The sequence below is a fragment of the Pleurodeles waltl genome, chromosome 4_1 (assembly GCF_031143425.1).
Source record: "Pleurodeles waltl isolate 20211129_DDA chromosome 4_1, aPleWal1.hap1.20221129, whole genome shotgun sequence".
Classification (NCBI taxonomy): Eukaryota; Metazoa; Chordata; class Amphibia; order Caudata; family Salamandridae; genus Pleurodeles; species Pleurodeles waltl.
In genome coordinates, this window is record NC_090442.1 from 47,779,491 (window position 1) to 47,804,130 (window position 24,640).

Sequence of the window (24,640 nt, forward strand, 5' to 3'; positions counted from 1 at the left end):
AAAGAAAGAAAGACACAGACCGCGAAAGCCCAGGCAGCACTTCAAACACCTGCACCTTGTGGGACTTTATGTTGCCCAGCTTACCCTAAGCCTACAAAACTACCTCTTCAGAGGCATCCACTTCCAAACAGACACAGTTTCAAGGTTCCTATTTGAAGGGCTTCTATTGCAGTTTCTTTAGAGGCTGTAACACTAAGAGTAGAGGTAAAGGTGCCTAACCCCACTGAGCCACACCCTCCACCAAGCTGTGACTACCCTATCCTACCCCCAATCACATAGCACCTGCTGGAGGCAGACTGCAGCATTTCCTTCCAACCCGGTATTCCATCACAAAAACTATTGTCTGGAACTCATTACCGCACTGCTAAATGTTCCATCTCGTGCTCACAGGCTAATGCAGGAACATCAAACATTGCTCAAGCAGGAAGCTCAAGCTCTTCTCCTGTAAAGAGGCTATAATACCGATTCCTCTTCAACATCAGGGCTTATGGGTATACTCTCTGTACTTCTTAATCCTGAAAAAGGATGGGTTTCTACTGCCAATTTTAGATCTCAGACCTTTAAACAAATACATTTACAAACTTTTACAATATCAGAGAACTTCCACATGGTCACCTTAGAGGACGTCATTTCACTTCTTCAACACTGCAACCTTAAGGCGAACACTAGACCAAAAGGACGCCTATTTCCACATACCAATACACCCAGCTCATCGCAAATACTTAGGGTTTGTCATAGCAGCCAAACATTACCATTCATGGTTCTCCCATTCAGAGCACTAACCGCACCCCGAGTGTTCACCAGATGCCTCACAGTGGTAGCATTTCATCTACGCAGACAAAATGTCCAGGTATTTTCTTACCTGAACGACTGGGTTATCTAAGCCAACACTCAACAGCAGTGCCAACAACACACTCCTATGACAAAATATCTTCTCCACAGCTTCTCCACAGTTTACATTTTACACTCAACATTCCCAACTCGCGCCTACATCCATTACAGGTTCAACCATATTTAGGAGCAATCCTAAACACACACATAGGATCAGCCTACCCCAATCCCATGAGAATTCAAAACCTTCAGGCAATATTGCTCCAGCTTCAATCAAACCAGCAACTCAGTGAGGATGGTCATGCTAATTTTTCAATGTTAGGTTTTATTTAGGAAAGCTGAATTCTCAGGCCAGATTCAACATTTCCCAAGCGATTTCTGTGTTTATATTTTAGGTACGTTAGATCTGAGAAAGCTTTTTCACATAAATATGTGGTGGGGAAAGGAAGGTAAACCATAAGGGCCTCTCATCTCTACCTAGCCTCTCTGTCACATGTAATTCATTTGTTTTATTACACATCTGATACCACTGTAGGGTGTCAGAGCACTTTACAGGGGACTACAAGGTTTATGATTCACATGTCATCCACACTGGTAGGGATTTTCTAAGAGTGTTTGGTCTGGAGAAGCACAAACCTAGGATTCAGAACATAGCACAGCGGTTAGGATTGACTTTAATAATAAGAATGTATTTCTATTCAAGCAAACCTTTTTTAGCAAAATAAGGGAAATGAAAGACTGGGAAAAAAGATAACTTTTTAATTTGTTCCATGCAGTTTCCATGCAGCTCTTTCAGGGCAGCTCATAGTTCACTGTGCTAGAGTACCATTGTACCTGATTAACTGCACAGTAACAAAAGAATCTCTTTGACAAAAGCAGTAACCCACTGTGCTATTCACATAAAATACTGTTCTTTGCATGATACATGTTCTTTGCAGCACGCGTATTAACCATCTGCGCTACCTTAAATTAGTCAACGCTGCCACTAGAAAAAACTCCCATCTCTTTCTAGCTGGTACTTTAATCACCAGAGTTACATTGATGCTGGTGATCCAGGCCTGCGCCCCCCTGGGAATGTGTTATGGACCCTTGGGGGGGGGGGATGGGGGTGGGGGGGGGGGGGGGTGGACCACAGGTTGGAAGCCGCTGACCCAGAGCTTCAAGCTAGTCACCTAGCAATAGAAGCATTCCTACCTCACCTCACTTGCAAGGTTGTCCTAGTCCGAACCTACAATAACAAGGGGGTCACGGTCTCCACAACTGTCACACCTGTCTCAGACCATCTGGAATTGGGCTTCCCATCACAATATTCACCTGTTAGCAGAATATCTTCTGCGAACAGACAACAACTTTGCAGATCTGCTGAGCAGGTTGCAGCAACAAGTCCACGAATGGGAACTCCACCCACAAGTCTTCCTTCCATAAGTGGGGGTTCTCTCAAATAGACCTTTTCACCACAGCAGAAAACGCCAAATGCCCAAGCTTCGCCTACAGGTTTCCACATCCTCTATCCAAGGAGAATGCATTATGTATGAGTTGGTCAGGGGGCTATGTCTACCCTTCCATTTCTGGTTCAGAAGGTCAGGCAGACTTCTCTTACAATCATCCTAGTAGCTCCTAATGACCACTTGGTCTCGTCAGCCTTGGATCACAACACTTCTAGACCTCTCTGTGGTTCCACATAAGAAGCTCCCCAACAGGCCTGAACTTCTCACTCAGAACCATGAACAAATCAGATACCAGATCCCAAAACTCTCAACTTAGCAGTTTGTCTCCTGAGGTAATAGTGTTTGGTTAACTTAATTTACCACCAGAATGTATCATCATTCTTAAGCACATAGACCCACCACTAGGGCCTGCTATGCAGCAAAATGGAAATGAAAATAAATTGACCCTTTCAAAACCACGGTGCAAGATTTCGATTTCAGCAGACGGGTATCCCAGCCGCCAAATTATAAATCCCATAGGAAATAATGTGATTTATATTGCGGTGGACGGTATATCCGTCACCGCAGTGACGAAGTAACCCGTCTGCCAAAATCTAAATCAAGCCCCTTTTTCTGCTACCTACTTCATTCACAAAGGGCTGGATTAGCATTCACTTTCATATTCTTACATCTTGCTGCAATAGCTGCCTAGCTCCAAAACAGCATCTTTTTCTGTTCATCTTACGCTGTTCAAAATTCCAGTCATCAAAGCCTTCATGGAAGGACTCAAGTGAGTTATTCTACCAATGGTTCCCCCTGCATCTTCCTGGAATCGTAGTACTTACAAGGTTCATGGGTGCCCCATTTGAACCTCTACACTCATGCTGTCTTCAATTTCTTGTTTGGAAGGTGGATCTTTAGTTGCAGTCACATCACTTTGACATGTTTGTGTGCTCCAGGCTTAAACTTAGAAGAACCCTTCTTCCAAACACACAGAGACAAAGTTGTTCTCTGCGTCAACCTTAAATTCCTACCTAAGTTAGTGTCTTAATTTCACCTCAACCAATCCACTGAATTACCATTTTTTTCCCTCAACCAAATTCTGTTGCGGAAAGGGCTCTTTATACATTAGATGTTGAAAGAGCACTTATGTTCTGCATAGATAGAACTAAAACTTCTGGGCAACTTTTTGTCACCTTTTCATCAGCACACAAAGGCAACCCTATATCCAAATTAGGCATATCCAGATGGATAGTAAAATGAAGTAAAGCGTGCTATTCTACATCTAAAAGACCTTCCAGAACACACTCTACTCGGAAAAAGGGAGCCACCATGGCCTTTTTAGGAAATATTTTTTGGAAATATTCCCATAGCTAACTGTAAAGAAGCAGGCTCTCCTGATGTAGGTTGAGTTGATCCACATAGTCTTATTAAGTACATCAAAGTAGAAATGTCTCACCCACTCAGAGGCTCCAGGCTACTGACACTTTAGCCTCCAAGCGCTCTCAATATTCCGAGCTTAGAACGAACTCACAACATTCTACGTACTACATTACCTTAGTGGGATACCAGATTTCGCACTAACACATATAAGGCAGCTACATGGTCCACACCACACACTTTCACCAAATATTATTGCGTGGATGTTTTAGCACACCAGCAACCCGTTGTAAGTCAGGCAGTGCTACTTAACATTTTCCAGACCACTGTAACACCCACAGGTTAGCCACCGCTTCTGAGGGGAACTGCTTTACACTCTATGCAGAACATGTGTATCTACAGCCACAAACATTGAGTGGAATATGTTACTTACCCTGTAAGCATCTGCTTGTGGCATGTAGTACTGTAGATTCACATGCACTCACCCTCCTTCCTGGACACCTGTGGCCCTTGCAGTTTCGTACATTTACTATTTTCACATTCAGCATGGACATCACCTTACTTACACGTAGTTTACACTCTTTTCTCACCCACCTGGGGGAAAACAATCTAACAATGAACTTGATGCCCATTCACATTGTCACCAAAAGGAGGATTCTCTTGACATCTTGACCTGAAAGACTTCTTCAAAGAAAAAAAACTTGCACACTCCGGAACCAACGTAGATAGTAAAGGTATGCAGAGCAAGTGAATCTACAACACTACATGTCACAAACAGATGCTTACAAGGTAAGTACCATATTCCATATTTGTGTGTACATTTTATATATATATATATTTTAAAACAGTATTTTGTGTTGGGGGAGGCCTGTATGTAAATGAATGCGGCCCCAGGGACTACCACCTCCCCAGGGCAAAACAGTAATTAGTGATGGGGGAGGTCCATATCCCCGTAACCACCCCACACACTCACACTCCGCTCCGGGGACCACCACCTCCCCGGGGCTACAATAAAACAATGAAGGGGTCTGTTTGGGACCCTGGCCCCGAGGACCACCGCCTCCCTAGGGCTAAGTTAAATGTTGAAGAGGTGCCCCGACATGGGGCCTCATGACTGGCACCACCCAGGGCCGGCTCCTGTAATGTCCCAGGGTGCCCACCCCCAGGACATAGCAGTTTGCTCTGACTTGGCAGGAGTTTGACAGCTCCCGCCAAGTCAGAGTAAATACTCAAGGTTCCCACGGGCAAGAGCTGTCAAAGTACTGTCGGCCACTGGAAGCGGAGGTTCATCTCTTTCCCTACCTGCAGAGATGCGGGCAAGGAAAGAGATGAAACTATCGCTCTTGCACACAGGATGCTGCATGTTTGGCAGCTCCCTGTGTGCAAGAACAATGCTATCTTCCGCAGGAGGTGGTGAGCCGGCTCGGACCGCGGGGGCCTTGAGGATAACCTTCGTGCACAGGGGGTGCCCAGGGCATTTAGGTGACATGGCCGGGGTCAAAATCGACCTGGGGAGGGGTGTCCATGCGCACCCCTTCCTTTTTGTTAAAAGAAGGCTGGGTGCCGGGGAACGCAGTCACCGGGACCAAAATCGGGCTGGGGAAGGGGGCCCCCTCTCCTTCATTTGTTTATAGCCGGGCCATTGGGCTGCACGGCCACTCTCCCCTAGAGTACATGGTTCTCCTTTTAAATTGCTGGGAGTATGCAAATGTGCAAATCACTTGGAAGCTGCACCCGCTTGGCCCCGCACTGTCCACCTTAGTAGTATGCATATATCTTCCTATCCTTTTCCCAGGATGATGGACAGCTTACTGAAGGGCCCCCCAGTGCGTTTACCACCGATTTTGGTAGCATTTTCTTGATGCCGAGGATTATGAGGACATCTCCACAAAACAAATAAACACTTGTGTCACAAAGATAAGAGGAAGGACCCTGGTTTGGTGGAGATTTACGTCTTTGCAGTCTCGTTGGCCTCTTTATAGGAGGATTCATGTTATTACAGAATGCTAGAGAAAGACGCAACAGAAACAATCATGTTGCCAAAACGCACACAAGGTCACTAGTGACATTTCCTTGTGCTCCATTATACAGCTCTGTTGTAGAATACTACTGGACATTTATCCAAGGAGGCAGAAAGAACTTTTGTGCAAAGCTGTGGACTCCTATTGGATAAAAGAGCAGGTGAGGTTCTGTTGTGGCTGAGTCACTCACACAGCTACTGACACACAGACACTCACATACCCACTCACATATAGACTCAGACTCTCACGCACCCACTCACAGACCCACTCAGAGGGAGACACCCACTCAGGCATTCACACACCCACTCACAGACCCACTTAGACACTTATGCACCCACTCACAGACCCTTTCAGACATTCATGCACCCACTCATAGACCCTTTCAGACATTCATGCACCCACTCACAGACCTTTTCAGACATTCATGCACCCACTCAAAGACCCTTTGAGAGACTTATATACTCACTCATAGACCTACTCAGAGACTCATGTACCCAGTCGCTCACAGATCCACTTAGTCACTCGCGCACCCACTCACTGACCCTCTTGGAAACTTGCGCACTCACTCACAGACCCACTCGGACCCACTCACTCACAGACCCACTCAAAGGCACACCCACTCACAGACCCACTCAGAAACTCTCACACTCACACACAGACCCCCTTAGACACTCATACACCCACCCAGACTCTCTCACACCCACTCACAGAGACCATCTCACACCCACTCTCACACCCAGAGAACACAGAGAACACCCTCTCACACCCAGAGAGACCAGCCCTGCGGGCAACTCCTGTGCAGGGTTAGTTGGTTATAGGGGGTTGGCCACAAGGTCTTTCTGCAGGCCTGTGCGCAGCAGTGGTTGGATTAATTAAACAAACCTTACAGGACGTTCTAGTTAGGTCTGAATTTATGCACACAAAACCAGAGAAATTCAGCAGTTATAGTTAGTTATTTCAAGTAACTATAACTCGCGTCCTGAGGTAACTTACGCACTTGCCATGCACTGCTAATTACCCCAGATATTACAGCACTCATGACAACTTTTAGAACGTCAAAAATATCAACGAAACATTAGAAGTCAAATTTTTCAAGAAAAAACTGTGAATGTTGGGGGCGCTTGAAATAACTCTAACTATAGCTGCTGAATTTCTCTGGTTTTGTGCAAGTAAATTCAGAACGTAACTATAACGTCCCTGTAACATTTATTTTCCTAAATATATTTTTTTTCTGAAAAACCAAAGGTTACAGGGACTTTACAGTTGGGTTCACATTTTACACACATAAAACCATAGACCTTCAGCAGTTACAGTTATCTCAAGAAACTATGGGGGTCATTCTGACCCCGGCGGTCTCTGACCACCGGGGCCAGGAACAGGATGGCGGTATGGGGTGTTGTGGGGCCCCTGGGGGCCCCTGCAGTGCCCATGCCAATGGCATGGGCACTGCAGGGGCCCCCGTAAGAGGGCCCCACAAAGTATTTCAGTGTCTGCTATGCAGACACTGAAATACGCGACGGGTGCCACTGCACCGGTCCCACCCCTGCAACTTCGCCGGCTCCATTCGGAGCCGGCATCCTCGTTGCAGGGGCATTTCCGCTGGGCCGGCGGGCACTCTTTTGGAGAGCGCCCGCCGGCCCAGCGGAAATGTATGAATGGCCGGTGCGGTCATTTGTCGGCGGGACCTTGGCGGGCGGCCTCGGCCGCCCGCCAAGGTCTGAATCAGGCCCTAGAACTCAAGCCCTAAAGTAACTGTAACTTATGTCCGCTTAAAATGCTGCTTTTTTCATCTGTTTCAGTGTGGATGGGGAAACAACAGATGAAATTCCACTCCCAGCAGGCAGGAGCATTTATCATGCTCCCGCTCACTAGGAGCGGACTTGGGGCCTGATCTACATCTTGGTGGAATCGGTCACGTCATTGCTATTTGGTCGGATTTCCCCTCTGCCACCTTGTCAGTCCACCCGCCATATTTCGATGTTGGTGGTCTCCTAGACGGTGGACCGCATGAGTCCTGCCGACTGCCAGAAATCTCCACCCGGGTCGACGGCGCAATTGGAAATAATGGCTAGTGCTGGGATTTCAGACACTTTTCCGGCCAAGCAAATTACGATGTGCCATCCTGCCAAGGCAACTGTGGCAGTGTTACCTCCACATCTCCAACCAACACTACCACCCAAGGACCCTTAGGATTGGGGAAGTACCAAACCCCCAAAGGTACGTAGGTAGGATTCCCCAGGCACCCGTGTGCAGAGTAGTAAGCTCGAGTCAGTGTCAGTAGGCTAATATGGGGAAGTCGCGGTTGGAGTTTTTGCATTTTGGGACCCTTCCTAGAGGACCCTGAGGAAACCCATTGAGACAAGGGAGGTTGGATAGTGCCCCCACCGACGGATACCCAGAACAGTGGAGTACCTACATCAGGGGGCCCAGGTGCATAGGGGTGAAGTCTTGTCGGAACCTCCCATTGAAGGTAATGGGGACCCCGGTTGTCCAGCTGCTGTCGCAACCCATGGATTCTTGAAGAAGAGGACATAAGGAAAGGGGGGACATAGTCCAGACCACACACAGGTGCCCAGGCAGTGCAGGAGTGCAATGCCCACCCTTCTTGGAGATGCTTTCCTGTATGACGGTGGACAAAGAAGTACAGCTGTGGAGTCCAGGCGATGCAGGAATATCCAAGGAATAGTCCATGAGCTGTCCCACGCTGGTCATCGAGTTGCAGAGGGGTCAGTGGTCATCGGGACCACCAACAAGCCTTGACAAATGCAGGGAAGCATTGCACGGAGTTTGCAGGATTTGTGGGGCCCATCAAGGTCCAGGTGACCTAACCTTGGCAGTTAGGTCAGGGCCAGCCCTCAGCACGCAAGAGAGCCAGCAGGAATCGATGGAGCCCCCAACAGAACCCTCTGGCAGCAGGCACAGGGAGTCACAGGGAGGCCTCAACAGCACAAACAAGATGGATGTCCACATTGCAGGAGTTGTAAAGAGGATGTCGTTCTTGGAGTTGGAGAGTGCTGGAGGCTGGGGCTTCTTAGAGTTAGGAGGTCCTCAAACGGAAGAGCCAACCAGCCTTGGCCACGACAAACTGACGCTATGCACAGGGGTTCCAGCCAAGCACTCCAGCGAGGCACCGAGACTTCCCACTTGCACGAAAGATAGGTTGAACCTCTGGAGAGACACAGAACCACCACCTGTGTTGCAGAGCCTTGAAGAGTCCATGGGACAGCAGGATCAACAAGCCGGTCATCGTTGAGGTGACTGCTGATGCAAGGCAGTAACTCATTCACTCCAAGGGAGATTCCTTCTTGCTTTCCTAAGTGCAGGTAGTCTTGGTGACTCAGAAGGATGCACGGCCACAGATTTGTAGAAGTCTTGGAAACAAAGTTGCAGTAGCATTCCTGCTACTGGTTACAGTCTTGCTTCTGGTTCCAGCGAAGACAGCAGCGGTTCTGGTGTCCAGGTTGCAGAAGTGTATTGCAGAGGAGACTTGCAGTCAGTTCCTGAAATCTTGCAGATTAATCTACGGTCCCACCCTCAGGTAAGCCCTTACGCAACCCAGGAAAGGGGTTGGACACTTACTGCAGTCACCTATGTATGAGTGGGGGTCAGTGACATCACCCAGCTAGACTAACCAGTCAGATGCTCCCCGGGGCTTCTGCTCATTTCCAAGATGGCAGAATTAAGTGGCCACCTGGCAGAGCTCTGTGCACCTAACTAGGGGAGGAGCTTGTAGGGGGGGGAGACACTCCCTTGTCCTTTGTGTGGTTTCATGCCAGAGAGGGAACCGGGGGTTCCTGCATGGGTGCAAACCAGTTTATGCAAGGAGGGCACCAAATGTGCCCTTCAAAGCAGTCTGGTGGTGCTCAGAGGCACCACCCTATCTTACAGGAAATCCTTTATTCTGCCTTCCCCTGCCTGAGTTATGCTCAGCAGAAGGAGGGCAGATCAGTGTCTAGGGTCGGCAGCAGCATGGGTTGGAATGCAGACCATGCAAGGCTGTAAAGGCCGACTTTGGGAAGGATCCCCTAGGGAACACCCAGAGTACATGGTATCATGCAACTAGCACTGGAATCGGTGTCATTGCATGATTCCAACATGTTTGATACCAAACATGCCTAGCTTTGGTAAAGCCATTATAGTTAGACAACTTGGGTTGACCAGTGTCCACTACGTTCCTTAAGATGGCTTCCCTGCACTTACAAAGCCCAGGAAATGGAGTCTGGGGTTTTAAGGGGCACCTCTGTTCATGCAGGGGTGCCTTCACACTTAGAACCATGTACCCTGCCCTCGGGCTGAAGGGCCCACCTTAGGGGTGACTTACAGGGTCAGAGTGCAGTGACCATGATATGATGCAACCCCTATATCTGTGGTGAATGGTGCATGCACCACTTCACACTGGCTGCTATGGCAGGCCTGTAATCATAGTTAGCATGGGCCCCCATGGGTGGTACAATACGTGCTGCAGCTCCTGGGGGACCCCTGGTGTACCATTGCCCTGGATACTTGAGTACCATATACTAGAGTCTTACATGCGTTTACCAGTATACCAATTGTGGGGTATAAATGTTACCATACAACTAAATTTATGAGAGAGAACGCAGACACTGGGGTCCAGGTTAGCAGGATCCCAGTGTACTACAGTCTAAACATACTGACATCAGGCAAAAAGTAGGGGTAACTATGCCAGAAAGATTATACTTTCTGACACACCTGTATAGAAAATAAATTGACGACATACACAGTTTATATTTTGGTGTAAGTACTCGTCACCAAATTAATGCTTGCACCAAAATAAAAATAACATCAAAATTGTAAAATATGTCCTTGTGTGCACTTGAAATGGGATGTGCAAGTGAAATATAGTGCTTCCAGTTGTGAATGTGTCAGTACACGTATATCACTGGAACAGTAATTCCATTCTAATGACACAATGAATTGTACTGCAAAACACAATGTTGGATACACTGTGTGAAAGTTGGACTCAGGTCGTCAGACGTACTTCTACTTTCATGTATATTATTTTGGCAATGTCCCTTGTGATTGGTACAATTTCACCTGGCTCTGTTGCCCTTCACTTGTCTCCTGCCTTTAGTTCAGTGTCCTTCTCATGAATGAGCACCTATTGGGCACATATCTGGCACCTCAAAGCTTTTACTTGGGAGGGGTGTGAGTGGATTGGCTAGTTGAGATAGAGGGAGCTTGAGTGGGTGATGTGGTTGTGTCTGTATGTTTGCCATTTGCATGTGGGGCTGATGTTTGTTGTGTATGTTTGGTTGTGTTGCTGTGAGCAACATTCAGGTGAGTGTTGTTATTTGGTTGTAGTCGTTGTGATGTGTGTAGTTGTGCTTTTGAGTGAGTGTGTTTGTGTAGATGAGCATGTAATTCTGTTGGTAGTTGTGGTTCTGTTGTATGTAGGTGTAGTATCTTTAGTGTTGTATGTTGTGTTTAGGATGGGCCTAAAAAAACTCAAAAGCGCAGGAGACCACGTTTGCTTTTTTTAAAATAAATTTAGCAGCTGATCCATCACGAATTTAGTGCAACATTTTTTTTTTTTTAATCCATTTTTGATCCCAGGTGGGGTCTCTGTGTCACACAACCACCAGGCTTAGGGGGTCAGGTTATTTCTACCCTGGCGCCTTGGTTTTTTTCTGCATTTTTCTTGGGATTCGGGCCGAGTCCTGAGTCCCAAGGTGGCTGCCACTACTCCTGGTTAAATTGGTGGCAGCCAATCACAGGATTGCTGTTGGCATGTGGGTCCGTGCATCCACTGTAGTTGACCAGCACCTTCAGATATAAATCTTCTTCTTATTTTTTTTTTTTTATTTTATTTTTTTTTCCTTTAACCCCTTCACTGCCAGGCCTTTTCCTCCTCAGGTTACCCAGAATCCTTAGCAAACCTCAAAATTTGGCAAAACAAAAAAACACTTTTTCCTCACATTTCGGTGCTACAAAGTTCTAAAATCTGTGGGGAGGCACAAACATCCATCTACCCAGTTTTCCCCCAGGTCTTTCGATAAAAATGGTACCTCACTTGCGTGGGTAGGCCTAGTGCCCGTGACAGAAAATGCCCCAAAACACTATGTGGACACATCAAAATGATCAAATACAAAACTACAATTTTTTTGCGGGGGTGGGCACCTGCGTTTTTGGTCCGGAGCTCATCAGCCATCTAGTGAAACCTACCAGAACCAAACATTTCTGAAAACTAGACATCTGAGGGAGTCCAGGGAGGTGTGACTTGTGTGGTTTTCCTCCAGTGTTTTCTTACCCAGAATCCTCAGCAGACCTCAAATTTAGCTAAAAAATCACATTTTTCCCACATTTCTGTGTGGAAACACCGCTCCGGGACAAATTTCCTACCACCCAACGTTTCCCCCAGTCTCCCGGTAAAAATGATACCTCACTTGAGTAGATGGGCCAAGTGCCTGTGACGGAGAAGAGCCAAAAACATGTTGAAAATTAGGGAGCACCAGAGAGGGTCCAAAAGGGCAGTTTGAAAAAAAGTATTTTTAAGCTGAAAAGTGGGGCAGAATTTTTATCAGTATAGAAGCGACAATTCTGGGTGGTAGGAATTTGGTGAATTCCTGCAGATTCCGGAAGATTCCATCACAAAAATGTGGGGAAAATGTGGGATTACCAGCAAAGTTGGAGTTTTGCAGGGCATTGTGGGTAAGAAAACAGTGCAGGGTGCATGTGAAGCACACCACCCTGGACTCAACCAGATGTTTAGTTTCCAATGTGTCTAGGTCTCATAGATTTTTCCACATGGTAGCGTCCCTTAGTCCAAAAAGTGCAGCCCTCACCATTCCAAGTGGGACGATTTTGAGAGTTAGACAAGCTCTCATGGTCCAAATGTAAAACCAAAACCCAAAATAATCAAATGTCCTCTTGTTTGCCGTGGGATAAGATGTTTTAGTGTACGAGGGAGAGCTGAAAGACTGTTACCCCCTTCAGTTGGGGTGGGGTCATAACCATGCCCATACTGGTTGGTAGCCACCACCCCACATTTTTTTTTTTTTTAATTCCCTGGCATCTAGTAGGCTTTCTGCCCCCCCCTCCAAAAAACCCGGACGCCGGGAGGTGGATCGGGGTAATTGCCCCATCTGCCCACCGATAGGCAGAACAATTTTGTCCATTTTGTCCCCATTTATTTGGGGTGGGGGTGTAACCATACCCCCAACCTCTTTTTTTTTTTTTTTTAAACTTCCCTGGTCTCTGGAGGGCTTTCTGCCTCCCTCGGGGCAGATGGGCCTTACAAAAATAGACTGATCTACCCCCGAGGGGTGCAGAAATGGCCAACAGTAATGTGCCCCCACAGGGAGGGACCCTTGCCCAAGGGGCTGACCCCCCAAACAAAACACACACACACCAATCCCTGGTGTCTAAGTGGTTTCTGCCCACCCTAGGGGCAGATCAGCCTAATAGAAATAGGCCGATCTGTCCCCATGAGGGCAGAAATGGCCTAAAGTAAATTTGCCCCCCAGGGAAACGACCCTTGCCAAAGGGGTCACTCCCCATGCGTGAAACTGACCTAAAAAAAAAAATCCCTGGTGTCTAGTGGTTAATAAAAATAGGCAGATCTGCCCCAAGGGTGAGTAGAAATGGCCAAAATACAGTTTCCCCACCCCCCATGGGAGCGACACTTGCCTAAGGGGTTGCTCCCCACCTGTAAACAATAAAAGAAAACAAAAAACATGTGATCCCTGGTGTCTAGGGGTTTCTGTCCCCTTCCCCCGGGGGCAGATAAGCCTAATTACAGCAGGCCGATTCTCCCCCGGGGGGGACCTGGGGCAGAAAAGGCCTTTTAAAAATTGCCCCCCTGGGCAGTGCCCGTGTCCAAGGGGCCGCTCCCCTTATGCATAAATAAGAAAAAACAAACATCTAGTCTCTAGTAGGCATTTCTGCTGCCCAAAAAATGCTCAGAGAGACATCAAAGGAAAGGCCTTTTGTTTCCTTTGAAGCCTTTCCCGCCCTTAGCACATGATTGGAAGAGAAATGCTTTTGCATTTCTCTTCCGAACCGTGCTGGAAGCTGAGCTTCCAGCATGGTGGGGGCAGCCACTGATGAGGTCAGTGCGCAATAGCACCCTGACGTCATCAGATATCACTGGTTTGGTCGGGAGGGCGGGGGTGGAAGGGAAAGAGATTCCCCTTCAATCCCTTCCATGGGAGGGGGGTGCCAGGCCAGCGCTTCCCCCAAGGGCCCATAGTAGGACGTAACGGTTACATCCTCGGCACCTGAGTGGTTAATAACTCGAACCGCTGATTTACACCAAATCACTAAAAGCAATCTTTCTGCCATGTTTGGTGTAATTTTGTTCAGCGGCTTTTGTAGTAATCATGTCTAAAATCCCTATGGGAAATTGGATGGGGTAAACACATTTTGAGACCCATCCCCCCCCCCCAAATCAGTCCAGACACCAGTGTAAGGATAGTATTTCCACAGGAAATGCTTTTTTTGGTTTGCATATATGCTTGGTGCCATTTGAAGAATCTTCACAAAGCTTTCCAAAAAAAACAATTGTTTCAGCTCATTCCTGTAAAGTTTTGAAGGGGATCCGTCAAGCTGGGGCAGAGATAAAGGAGGGATTCCAAAACGCATTTTCCCCATTCATTTTTCCAAAGGAACTTCAGACATAGCTACAGACCAAACCGCTGAACGGATTTTCACCAGATGTAGCAGAAAACTAGACTTGGTCCAGAAAGAGTGATTTTTGTTATTTGGTGAAAATCCATTCAGTAGTTTTTGAGCAGTTAATGCTCAAAAAGGTATATTTGACGCCGCAGAGGATCCACAGACCCGACAGATATCATTTTGTGGCCTGGCTGGCTGCCACCACATGAAGCAGAAAGTGGTGGCTGCCATGTTAGGACTTAGGACTCTGTCCCAAATCCTAAACAAAATTAAAAAAAGAGGAAAAATACATAGGGACCCTTTAGGAATACTGTGACCTGCTGGGCCTGCCTGGGTACCTGGGGCCAAAAACATTTGTTTTAAAATTTTGCTGCACGGTAGGATCCATGAATCCTTGGTAAAATGAAAGAAAAAAGTGCAGGCTCCCATGCGGAAAAGAAAAGACACCCATGGAAGGCCAGGACCCGGTGAGGGAGAGTGGGTGCAGTGGACATTTTAGAGTATGGGGGTGCAGTGCCCCCCTTCTCAAGCCTAAGACGGCCTCTAGTATTCCATTCCCTGGGGCTGACATCTTTGCAAAGGGGAGAGGGTGCGTGCCCCTCCTCCCCGATCCTCTGAGAGGCCCCAGGGACCCCTTTGCCCGGGGATGTTGTAAAAAAAAAAAAAAAAAGCGAGGGCACCTCGTCTGATCCCGCAGCATTTATAAATCTCCCTCCCGACAGGAGAAAACATGCCTTCCCTGCCTGCAGGGGTGCTGGCAGAGAAGGCAGGTCTGCTCCCACCCGGCAGGAGGTTCAAACTTGTTCCTGTCAGCTCAAAGAAAACTTTCCGTCTGTTTCCCTGCCTGCACTCTGTGAGCAGAAAAACAGAACAGAATATTGCTCCTGCTCGGAGGGAGCATGCAAAAAGCCCAGCTGTTCTGCCCAGGCAGGAGCAATTCCGGCTCCCGCTCCATGGGGGGAGTGGGGTGGGGCCTTAGGGCTCCCCGCGGCCCCAACATGTGGTTTATGGGTGCCCTGGGTGGGCACCAGGGCATCCACTACAGACCTTGGGGATGGGGCCTCCGGTACCTGAGAAGGCACAGCCCCCTCTCCTTTTAAATCACATATGTCTCTGGGGGATGGATGTTCCCGGGACCGATGAAGGCTTGAGGAGGGGGCCGGGGCTAATGCTATGCGCAGTGTGGGGTTGGCTGTCTGCAGGGGAGTTGGCCACAGCTAAGCCCTGTGGCAAATCTCTCACAGCACAAGGCCAAAGGCAGTGTGCAGCGTGGGATTGTCTGCCTCCATGTTGGTTAGTCACAGGGCCTTGCCAAAGGCCGCATGCAGTGTGAGGTTGTCTGTCTGAAGGGGGGTGGATTGTCCACAGGGCTCTGTGGCCAGCATCTCACCACACACGGACAAAGGCAGTTCGCAGCATGGGGTTGACTGGCTAACCTTTGGTTGGAAGCAGAGCCTGGACAGGCTTTGTGGCCAAATGTAGCCAATTGTGGCTGTTTGCAGCCGAGATTGGCTTTATGTATGGTAATAAAATATTACTTTGTATTAATTAAAACCCCACAAGTTCACTGAAACAGACAGACAAACGTTATAGTAAGGTTATAATTAGGTGAGATTTTCAGTGACAATGTAACGTCATGTCTTAAGGTAACTATGACTCACACCCTAGCTATGCACTGCTAATTACCCCACATCCCGCATGTTGCATCACTCATAATATCTTCTGTGACATCATTATTAATAATATCACTGCAACATTTGCAATCTAATTATGGATGAAAAAACTGCATTTTGGGGACCCGAGTTATAGTTACCTTTGGGCACGAGTTATAGTTACCACAGCTAACTATAACTGGTGAATTTCTATGGTTGCCTACCTTTACGTTTCAATCATTAGCTGAATATATACAGGTAATAACTAATGAAACTTGATGCTGGAATTATTTCTGTTCCTTCACAGAAGAAGCAAAAAAAAAAAAAAGTAATAACTCCCAAATTCTTTGATTACCAAAGCCTATGTTCAAGAAAAATGCAGAGATTCATTTCCACTGTCATTTTATTCCCAAAATCATTCTCTGTTGTTGAAATATCCTTCAGCATGCTCTCTAGAAAGCAATTGTCAAGTAAGTAATTGGCATTCCAAAACAGAAATCAGGAATCCACAAGCAAGGTTCTATGCTGCAATAACATTGTAGTATGGTTGCCTAAAATAGACAGATAAACAGGAAGTTATACCCGATAAACCAGCATACCGGTTGTGGTTTCTAAAGCTCTTTAGAGTTCCAAGGGTGACAGAGGGTGCAATAGTGCCCAGCATGCCACTCCCTTACCCACCAATACTCCCGCTCCAAAACAGTATGAAATCACGGTCTCCCCTCCTTGAAAGTAACAAAGGGAACCTAAAAAAAAAAAAAGGGGGTTAATAAACTAACAGAAATTATGAACCACCCGGTCAGTGTTCAGACCGGCATTAGTTGCTCTCTGGCTATTAAGAGGAAGGGGCATATTAAGTGTGTTTAAGCATCAGATGAATTCTGCGGTCGTTAATCAACATTAAAATAGGCAAAATGTGGTACTTAGCATGTCTGCTGAGCAGCAAAGAAAGATTAAGGACTATGGTGACTCATGCATTTACAGAGCTAAGTGTACCCTGATTGGTGGAGGGACAGACATGTCATGAGCAAGATATTCATGGGAAGAGTAGTTTTCTGCTAATGTTATTTCACTGGCTGCTGTTAATATTGAGCAGTAACGATAGAGAAGCATAATCTGAGCTTGTGGTCTTGACATAGAAATGTCATTTAATGTTATATCGCCTTTGAGTGTAACCTCCACGTTTCTATAAGCTGCACTGACGCGATGTAAACAACTCCAGACTCTGCAAACTCAATAGACTTGGCGCAATTGGTTTTGAAGTATGACGCCCCGTGCATGCTGCGTCTGCATTGGTAACCACCTGTGCTTCCTTACATGATCTTCTCAATCTTCTGTTCACTAGTCTCATATTCCCTATCTGCACAGAGTTTAGAGCCCTTTCAATCCTACCCAAAATGCTACTTAGTCGCAAAATGCTACCAATCTGCAGTTAATCAGCTCATAAATGTTTTTATTTTGTTTCAATTTATATCCACTAACAATCTCTGACCTTAATTTACAGGTGACTGAAGCAACAACAGAAAAATCAAAATGGTGGTTTTCTAAAACTGCAACAGAAATTTGTGCCATAATACCTTTAAATGGTATATTTGTTTTTTAAAAGTGAAGATGCCTCAAAGCGGGAAGAAGTGAACAGTATCTAGAAATGAGGAGTGGCGAAGAGCTGGTAGAGGAGAAAACTACTAAACATAAAAATGATTTCCCGAATTGCATTACATTTCATTATGGATCATCAAACATCCACAGTAAAATGATTAGAGACATTAATCAAGTGTGTGTTATTGAGAACAAATAACTTCTCAGCTGTAAACAGAAGACACATGTAAACTGAAAGCCAGATGTAAAGACTAATTGTAAGAATATGTTTACTTGAAGAGAACATTTCAAGATGTCTAAAGTTATAAAAAAAAAAAAAATGAAGAAAAGCAACCTTAAAGAGCTACACTTGAAAATAACATATGTTGCTCAGTCGGTTTAACGACAAACAAGGAATATCCGGGTGAAACAAACCATGACCAGAAAGATTGTCTGATTCTACATGGAAGAAAAGGCTTTAGTCTGAAGCTGCATCTGATTTGAGAAGAAAAAACCCACACCACAAAAGAAAGTCTTTTAAATTGTTTTTTAACCTGTAAGCACCGCAAAGCACCGGAGCACCATAGCCTATGTAAAATGATGTTAGTTGTTTCAGAACTTTCAGATTTCTTAATTTCCGAACTCTCAATTTCCCTGCTTTTGCCTTATGCACACAGCTGGCAACCATGAACTAAGCGCAGGAACAATGAAGGAAGCCAATGTTCTGCTACTAATAATGTATAATATTATTGTACATCTCTAAACTTTCTGCCATTACATCTAGTTAAAAATGTACCTAACTTTTAAGCACCAAATCTCTGCCAAAGACTTTCTTAGTTATTTCATAAATGCCTACATAATTAGATGTGAGAAAAGCTTCAGTTTCCAAACAAGTTTAGTTCAACATGAGAGAACCCATGTGGAGATATTGTGGAGACAATACTCTAAGATGATATTCCCAAAGATGTGTCTTCTCAATGAAAGGTTATAGAATGACTTAGGCTGCCAACAGCGGTGACAAGATATGATCACCAGACAGAAGCAGTAATACAAGTGCTAAGAACAGCACTTGTGGCATACTTGAGAGGTTAATACTGTACATTATCGAAACTTATCCTGACTCTGGAATCCGGTTCAGGTCTTACCATGGCATGCATGCAAGACAAATTCCAAATTGCAGACATAGACTCAAGAAAGGAATCATATAAGTGTACTGAATGTGAGAAGAGCTTTTCGTATCATTCCAGACTCATTCAGCATCAGAGAATCCACACTGGAGAAAAACCTTACCAGTGTTCTGAATGCCAGAAATGCTTCAGGCATAATGCCGGTCTTAAACTACATGAGAGAACGCACACTGGGGAAAAACCTTATCAGTGCAATGATTGCCTGAAACGCTTCAGTTGCAAAATACATCTTACTCAGCATGAGAGAACCCATTCTGGAGAAAAACCTTATCACTGCTCTGAATGCCAAAAAAGCTTCAGACGTAGATCTTATCTCACACTACATGAGAGAACTCACACTGGGGAAAAACCTTATCACTGCTCTGAATGCCAAAAAAGCTTCAGTCGTAAATCTGTTCTTATACTACATGAGAGAACCCACACTAGGGTAAATCCATATTGGTGCTCTGAATGCCAACAAAGCTTCAGTGGTGAAAACATTCTTAAGCAACATGAGAAGATTCACACTGGACAAAGACATTATCAGTGCTCTAAATGCTTGGAAAGCTTTATTACTAATAGTGATCTAATTCGTCATAAGCAAACACACTCAGAACAGAAACTTTATCAGTGCTCACAATGCCAGAGAAGCTTCAGCCGTAAATCCTTTCTCACTCGACATGAAAGAATCCACACTGGGGAGAAACCTTATCAGTGTTCTGTATGCCAGAGGAGCTTCAGTGGTAAATTTGTTTTCCCTCAACATGAAACAATCTACACCCGGGAAAAAACATTTCAGTGCTCTGAATGCCAAAGAGGTTTAATGCAAAGAGCCAATCTCACTGTACATGAGGGAACCCACACTGGGGAAAAACTGTTTCCGTACTCTGAATGGCTGAAAGGTTTCATTCATAAATCCAATCTTACACTACATGAAAGAACCCACAGTGAGCAAAAGCCTTATCAGTGGTCATAAATGCTTCAGAGTTGAGATCAGTTTCACTCGACATACAATAAACCACAATGGGTAAAAACATTTTCAGTTCTCTGAATGCCAGTAAGGTTTCCTACTTAGTGCAAGTTTTGTTCAGCATGAGACAACCTATACTGGCCAAAACTCTGTCCATACTCTGATGCCCAAAAAGTGACATGCACTCATGTTGCAGTGCCCTAGGTGTCAGAAATGCTTTAGAAATATGCAGCCTGATTTCTATATTGGCGGTAATCATACACCATTGCAACAGAGACGGAGTATGCTTACCGCCAATATAATGGTCTGTTCGCCGAATGTGTATGCTGGCGGACCATAGTGTTGCAACAGTGAAGACTACTCTCTCTTCCTTGGCCAAACTGCTCCGATGGATTAAGTGCTGTCAAAGAATTGGGTACATGTCCGCCTGCCCAATGTAGATGAGCTGAATAGATCGGTTATTTACTGCCCATCACCCTGGCAATCCCTAGCAGTAAGGAGCAATAAAAAACTAAAAATGTCTCCTTCACCATGGGAGATGAATCCCTTGGTAAGAGGGGCATTGCTATTTTTATGTTCTAAAACAACATCTCACATTGCGATTTTGCTTTTGAAAATAAAAATAGTTTTGAAACTTTAACATACGGCTCTGTCATGATTGATGGAGCCATACAGCAACATTTCATTACATTCACAAGAACCGTCTTGACAGCAGTTCCTGTGAATGGAAAAAATGTCTGTATGGTTGATGGACTTCTCTAAATTTGGCAGGTGCGTACTTCATCAGGGTGACAGAGTAATATACTCCATGGTCCTGACGTAGGACAATCCATCTGTGAAGTTATAAATCGGCCCCAAAGTTACCTTCAACTACCACACAAGAATGAACACTGGAGAAAAGCCTTATCAGTGCTCGAATGCCCAAAAAGCTTCAGTTGCAAAACCTCTCTAACTTTGCATGAGAGAACCCACACGGGGGAAAGACCTTATCAGTGCTCTGAATGCCCGAAGGCTTCAGGCTTAAAGCAAACTCGCACTACATGAGAGAACTCACTGTGGAGCAAAACCGTATCAGTGCTCCGAATCCACACAACACTGCAGTAAGAAATATCATCTTACTTCACATGAGAGAAGCCACACTGGGGGAAACCTCAGCAATGCTCTGAATGACAGAAGAGCTTCAGTTACAGAGCTAGTCTGACTCCCCATGAAAGAAACCATACCAGGGAAACCGTTATCAGTGCTCAGAAGGTCTGCTAATCTTCAATAAGTATACCTATCTCACTTGCCATCACAGAACCGAAACTGGGGAAAAACCTTATTGGAGCTCTGAATGCCAGATATGTTTCAGTCATAGAGACAATCTTACTCACAGTGAAAGATTACTCACTGAATGCCAGTAAATAATCCAATACAGCATTAACTCTGCTCTATATGGTAGCTCTCACAGCTGCATATAATATCCAAGTATACTGTAAAGGTTTTGAGGCCACAAACAATGTAACCAGAGCAATAATCAGCAAAGAATACTGCAACACTAATTATGAAGAGTTCTTTAATAGCAATCCCTAGAGGCACCACAGGTACTGAATGCAATAGTATCTATGCAGGGTGTATGGTGGGAACAAACACTCAAATACATGCTCCTCTTATGCAGTGAGGCCCTGATGGTGGCACAGAGAGATGTTAAACAGAAATGGGGAAGCAGGCTGGTCCCAACAAGGATGCAATGGGAGGCTAGCATGAATTGGTGCATGAGGCCAGAAGAACCGATATACATCGCACAGGGACGCCCCGATAAATTCATTATTTAGAGGTTGGAAGACGATATGTCACTAGGAGAGTGTCAGGAGGGCTGGGTTGTGGCCCCAAAAGTCTGAGATCAACATCGGCCACTATACAGTACACTGCTGTCTGATCAAGGGAAGTGAAATCAAGATCTTATCTGACTACCGGACAATGTGCCACCAAAAGGGGAGTTATTACAAGTTTATGTTCTTGTCATCTGTACCAAAATTGATTACTCAGATTAAAGTTCTTTAATAGTGCATAACAAAATACAAGCTGTAAATCACTTCTCCGTTGTCCTACAGCGTCATAACTAGAGACCATCCTGAAAATGAAATATAACAACTAGATGTTGAGACATGTTAACTACTGCAGTCTCACCCGTTAATTTACAGAAAAACAGTTTATCCTATATTATACCTTCCAAAAGGGAGGGGCCTCATTAAAATTGCCCACCTGTAAGTCCACAATATTAAGCCTTTACACATTGTATGTTAAAATCAGAAGATCAAATGTACAGAATGTATTGCAATGCGAATCTTAGAGGCCTGATTCTTCATCCATCATCACATCTGAAAAGCATTCCCCCATCATGGAAGGCATGAGAGACCGCCCTTCTTTTCAAGGAGAAAACGAGGCAACACAAGCCATAAAAGGGCGGAGGAGCACAAACAAAACACCACATGGAAAGCCTTGAAATATAGTGGAATTTATTTGTAACTCTTCAAACAGTCCGATGGTAACTGTCAACAGGCAGCTGAGTAGCTTCTCAGACACCCACAGATAAGACTGGCAGTTGTTGTTCAGGTGAAAAAGCTTGACATTTTTGAAGAATTGTGAACTCAAGCAACATGATATTCCCAGTTTATATTGGTGCAACAGAATTTATCATGAAACACTTCTGTATTTATTTTCCTTTTGAGGTTGAAGCCTACCAGACAGCACAGCTAAAAACATATTGGGGACATTTGGAAAGCGTTCCTGGGAATGCAATCCGTCTGTTGCTTACCATTGGCTTTGTGGTTTGTAACTTACATTTCTTGGCTTTCTGTTTCCTGGCTTTGTTTTAGGCTGTCCAGAATCAGTTTGTCCTCTGAAAGAGCCAAGCCTTTTCACATTACCTCTCCTTGTATTCTTCCACGAGTGTTCTTTTCAGTAAACAGGCTCGTATATCTTGTTCTTATCTTGTCACATTTGCTGTGCATTGAAAGATCAAATGTCGGGCTCTATTTTCTGAGGGTGCTTGGTGTTTACTTTTCTTTTTCTGACTTCAAAGTGAGAATTTATTTGACAATCCTGCTGGATACTGGGGGGAGAGGAAAGGGTTTATTCTAGCACACAACAACATTTAACTAATCTGTGAAAGTATTTCAGAATTAGCAAAGCACAAATGAGGCACATTTTTATTAATTCTGAAGTGTTTTGGAAAAAAATATTTTAATATGATCATAACGAATCAATGCACTAGGTGATGCCATTTCTACACAATCTATGCCACTATATTCTGCACCACTCCACTCTGCACTGCTGCCCTCTACACCACTGCTTTCTGCGATGCTGCATTGTACGCTGCTGAATTCTATGCTGCTACACTCTACACCACTATACTATGCAACACTATGCAAATGCACTCTACACCAGTCCACTCTATTCTAGTCTCTGACACTCCACTGTACACCACTGCACTCTACTGTGCATCACTCGATGCCACTGCACTCTACACCACTGTACTCAATGCTGTTGTACTCTTAAGCTCTGCACTCTCCTCTGCACCAATGTACTCAGCACCCCTACACTCTACTGTGCACCACTCTCCACCATTGTTCTCTATGCCACTCTGCTCTACTCTACACTGCTGTAGTCTACTGTACTCTACGCCACTCTACTATGCACATCTTCATTCTGCACTATTTTTCACTGCTCTGATCATGCAGTGCTCTAATCTATGCTACAACACTACATTACACAGCAAGGAATTCTATGCTACTACACTCTGCGCCAATATAATCTGAAACACTTCATGCCAATGCACTCTACAACAGTCCGCTCTACTCTATGCCACTCCACTGTACGCCACTCTGCACGACTCCACTATGTGCCACTCCAGTACACAACACTATGCTACTCCACTCTACAACACTCTATTCTTCGCCATGTCACTCTCCTCTACCCCACTAACTTTCAGCCAGGCTGTACAGCAGCCGCCCCTGTGTACAACATAGCTAAAAGACCGGGGAAAAGCCAATAGCTCTTGCGTAGGGAAGACCGATTGGATTTGCCAATGCTTTTTTATTTTGTTGTCTTACGCTGTAGTTTCTTTTCATTTTGTGTCTGTCCTCCTTGAAGGATGAGAAGCAAACTATTATTGTTATTGTTTTCCTTCATAGGATATTGTTGATGTGCTCCACTTTTATGATTGTTCGTGAGAATTCTTAAATTATGCCTTACATAGTAGTTGTTCACCTTTCCATTCATTTTTTTTTATCTCACAAGGAATTGTTTCCTTTTAGATTTATAAGCTAATATATTATGTCTAAATTTAAATAAATAGTTTAAACAAAAAGGAAAGGTGTTTTATGTTAATGTGGCATGTAAACTGCAGAGTGAACCGACAAAATGCCCAAAAACAAATATTATCAAGAGCAGTTGCGGCACATTTAGAAAGTAAATGATAAATTTGATCATATTATGATAAAAGTTATGCAAGCATGCCCTAACTCTGGAACAAGTTTCAACTTTGACATGGTTTGTATGCATTTAACTTATTGGCAAAATGTACACAACGGAAGCCACATAGCGCTCTGCATAAGAGAATCTGTGTAGGAGAATTAACCACCAGCAATGCTGACCTAGGTGAGATGGACTCAACAGTGTTAATCCATGGACTATATGAACTTTTGGTTTACTGGGCAGTTGAAGGTCAATTTTCTCTTTTCTACTTAAAACAAACACCAGGATAGAGAAGTACGTTTTGATGGTATGCCGTGGAATGGGGCTTCTGTTATTCTATTTAAGCAAAAGGAAACAGCTAAGAGACATGCAGCTTAAACAAGAAAATTCTCATTGGGTATAAACCTTATGCCCAAAATAAAGAGCTCTCTACTCTCACCAGAGATCATTACCTTTTAACTGTATCCATCATGGATACTTGTCACAAACGGAGACTTCTGACTGCCAGTTCCTGAAAACAGCA

At 45.0% G+C, this 24,640-nt stretch overlaps 1 protein-coding gene across 3 annotated transcripts in view; it reads left to right on the forward strand.

The window, feature by feature from the left end:
* Positions 1-24,003, forward strand: part of LOC138287365 (zinc finger protein ZFP2-like) — an 82,857-nt gene extending 58,854 nt beyond the window's left edge. For all 3 annotated transcript variants that reach the window (XM_069227739.1, XM_069227738.1, XM_069227737.1), the window contains one exon: positions 17,450-24,003. In XM_069227739.1, the coding sequence (XP_069083840.1) occupies positions 18,670-19,665 (996 nt within the window). In that variant the 5' untranslated portion in view covers positions 17,450-18,669 and the 3' untranslated portion in view covers positions 19,666-24,003. The remainder of the gene's footprint in view (positions 1-17,449) is intronic.
* Positions 24,004-24,640: the final 637 nt, after the last annotated feature.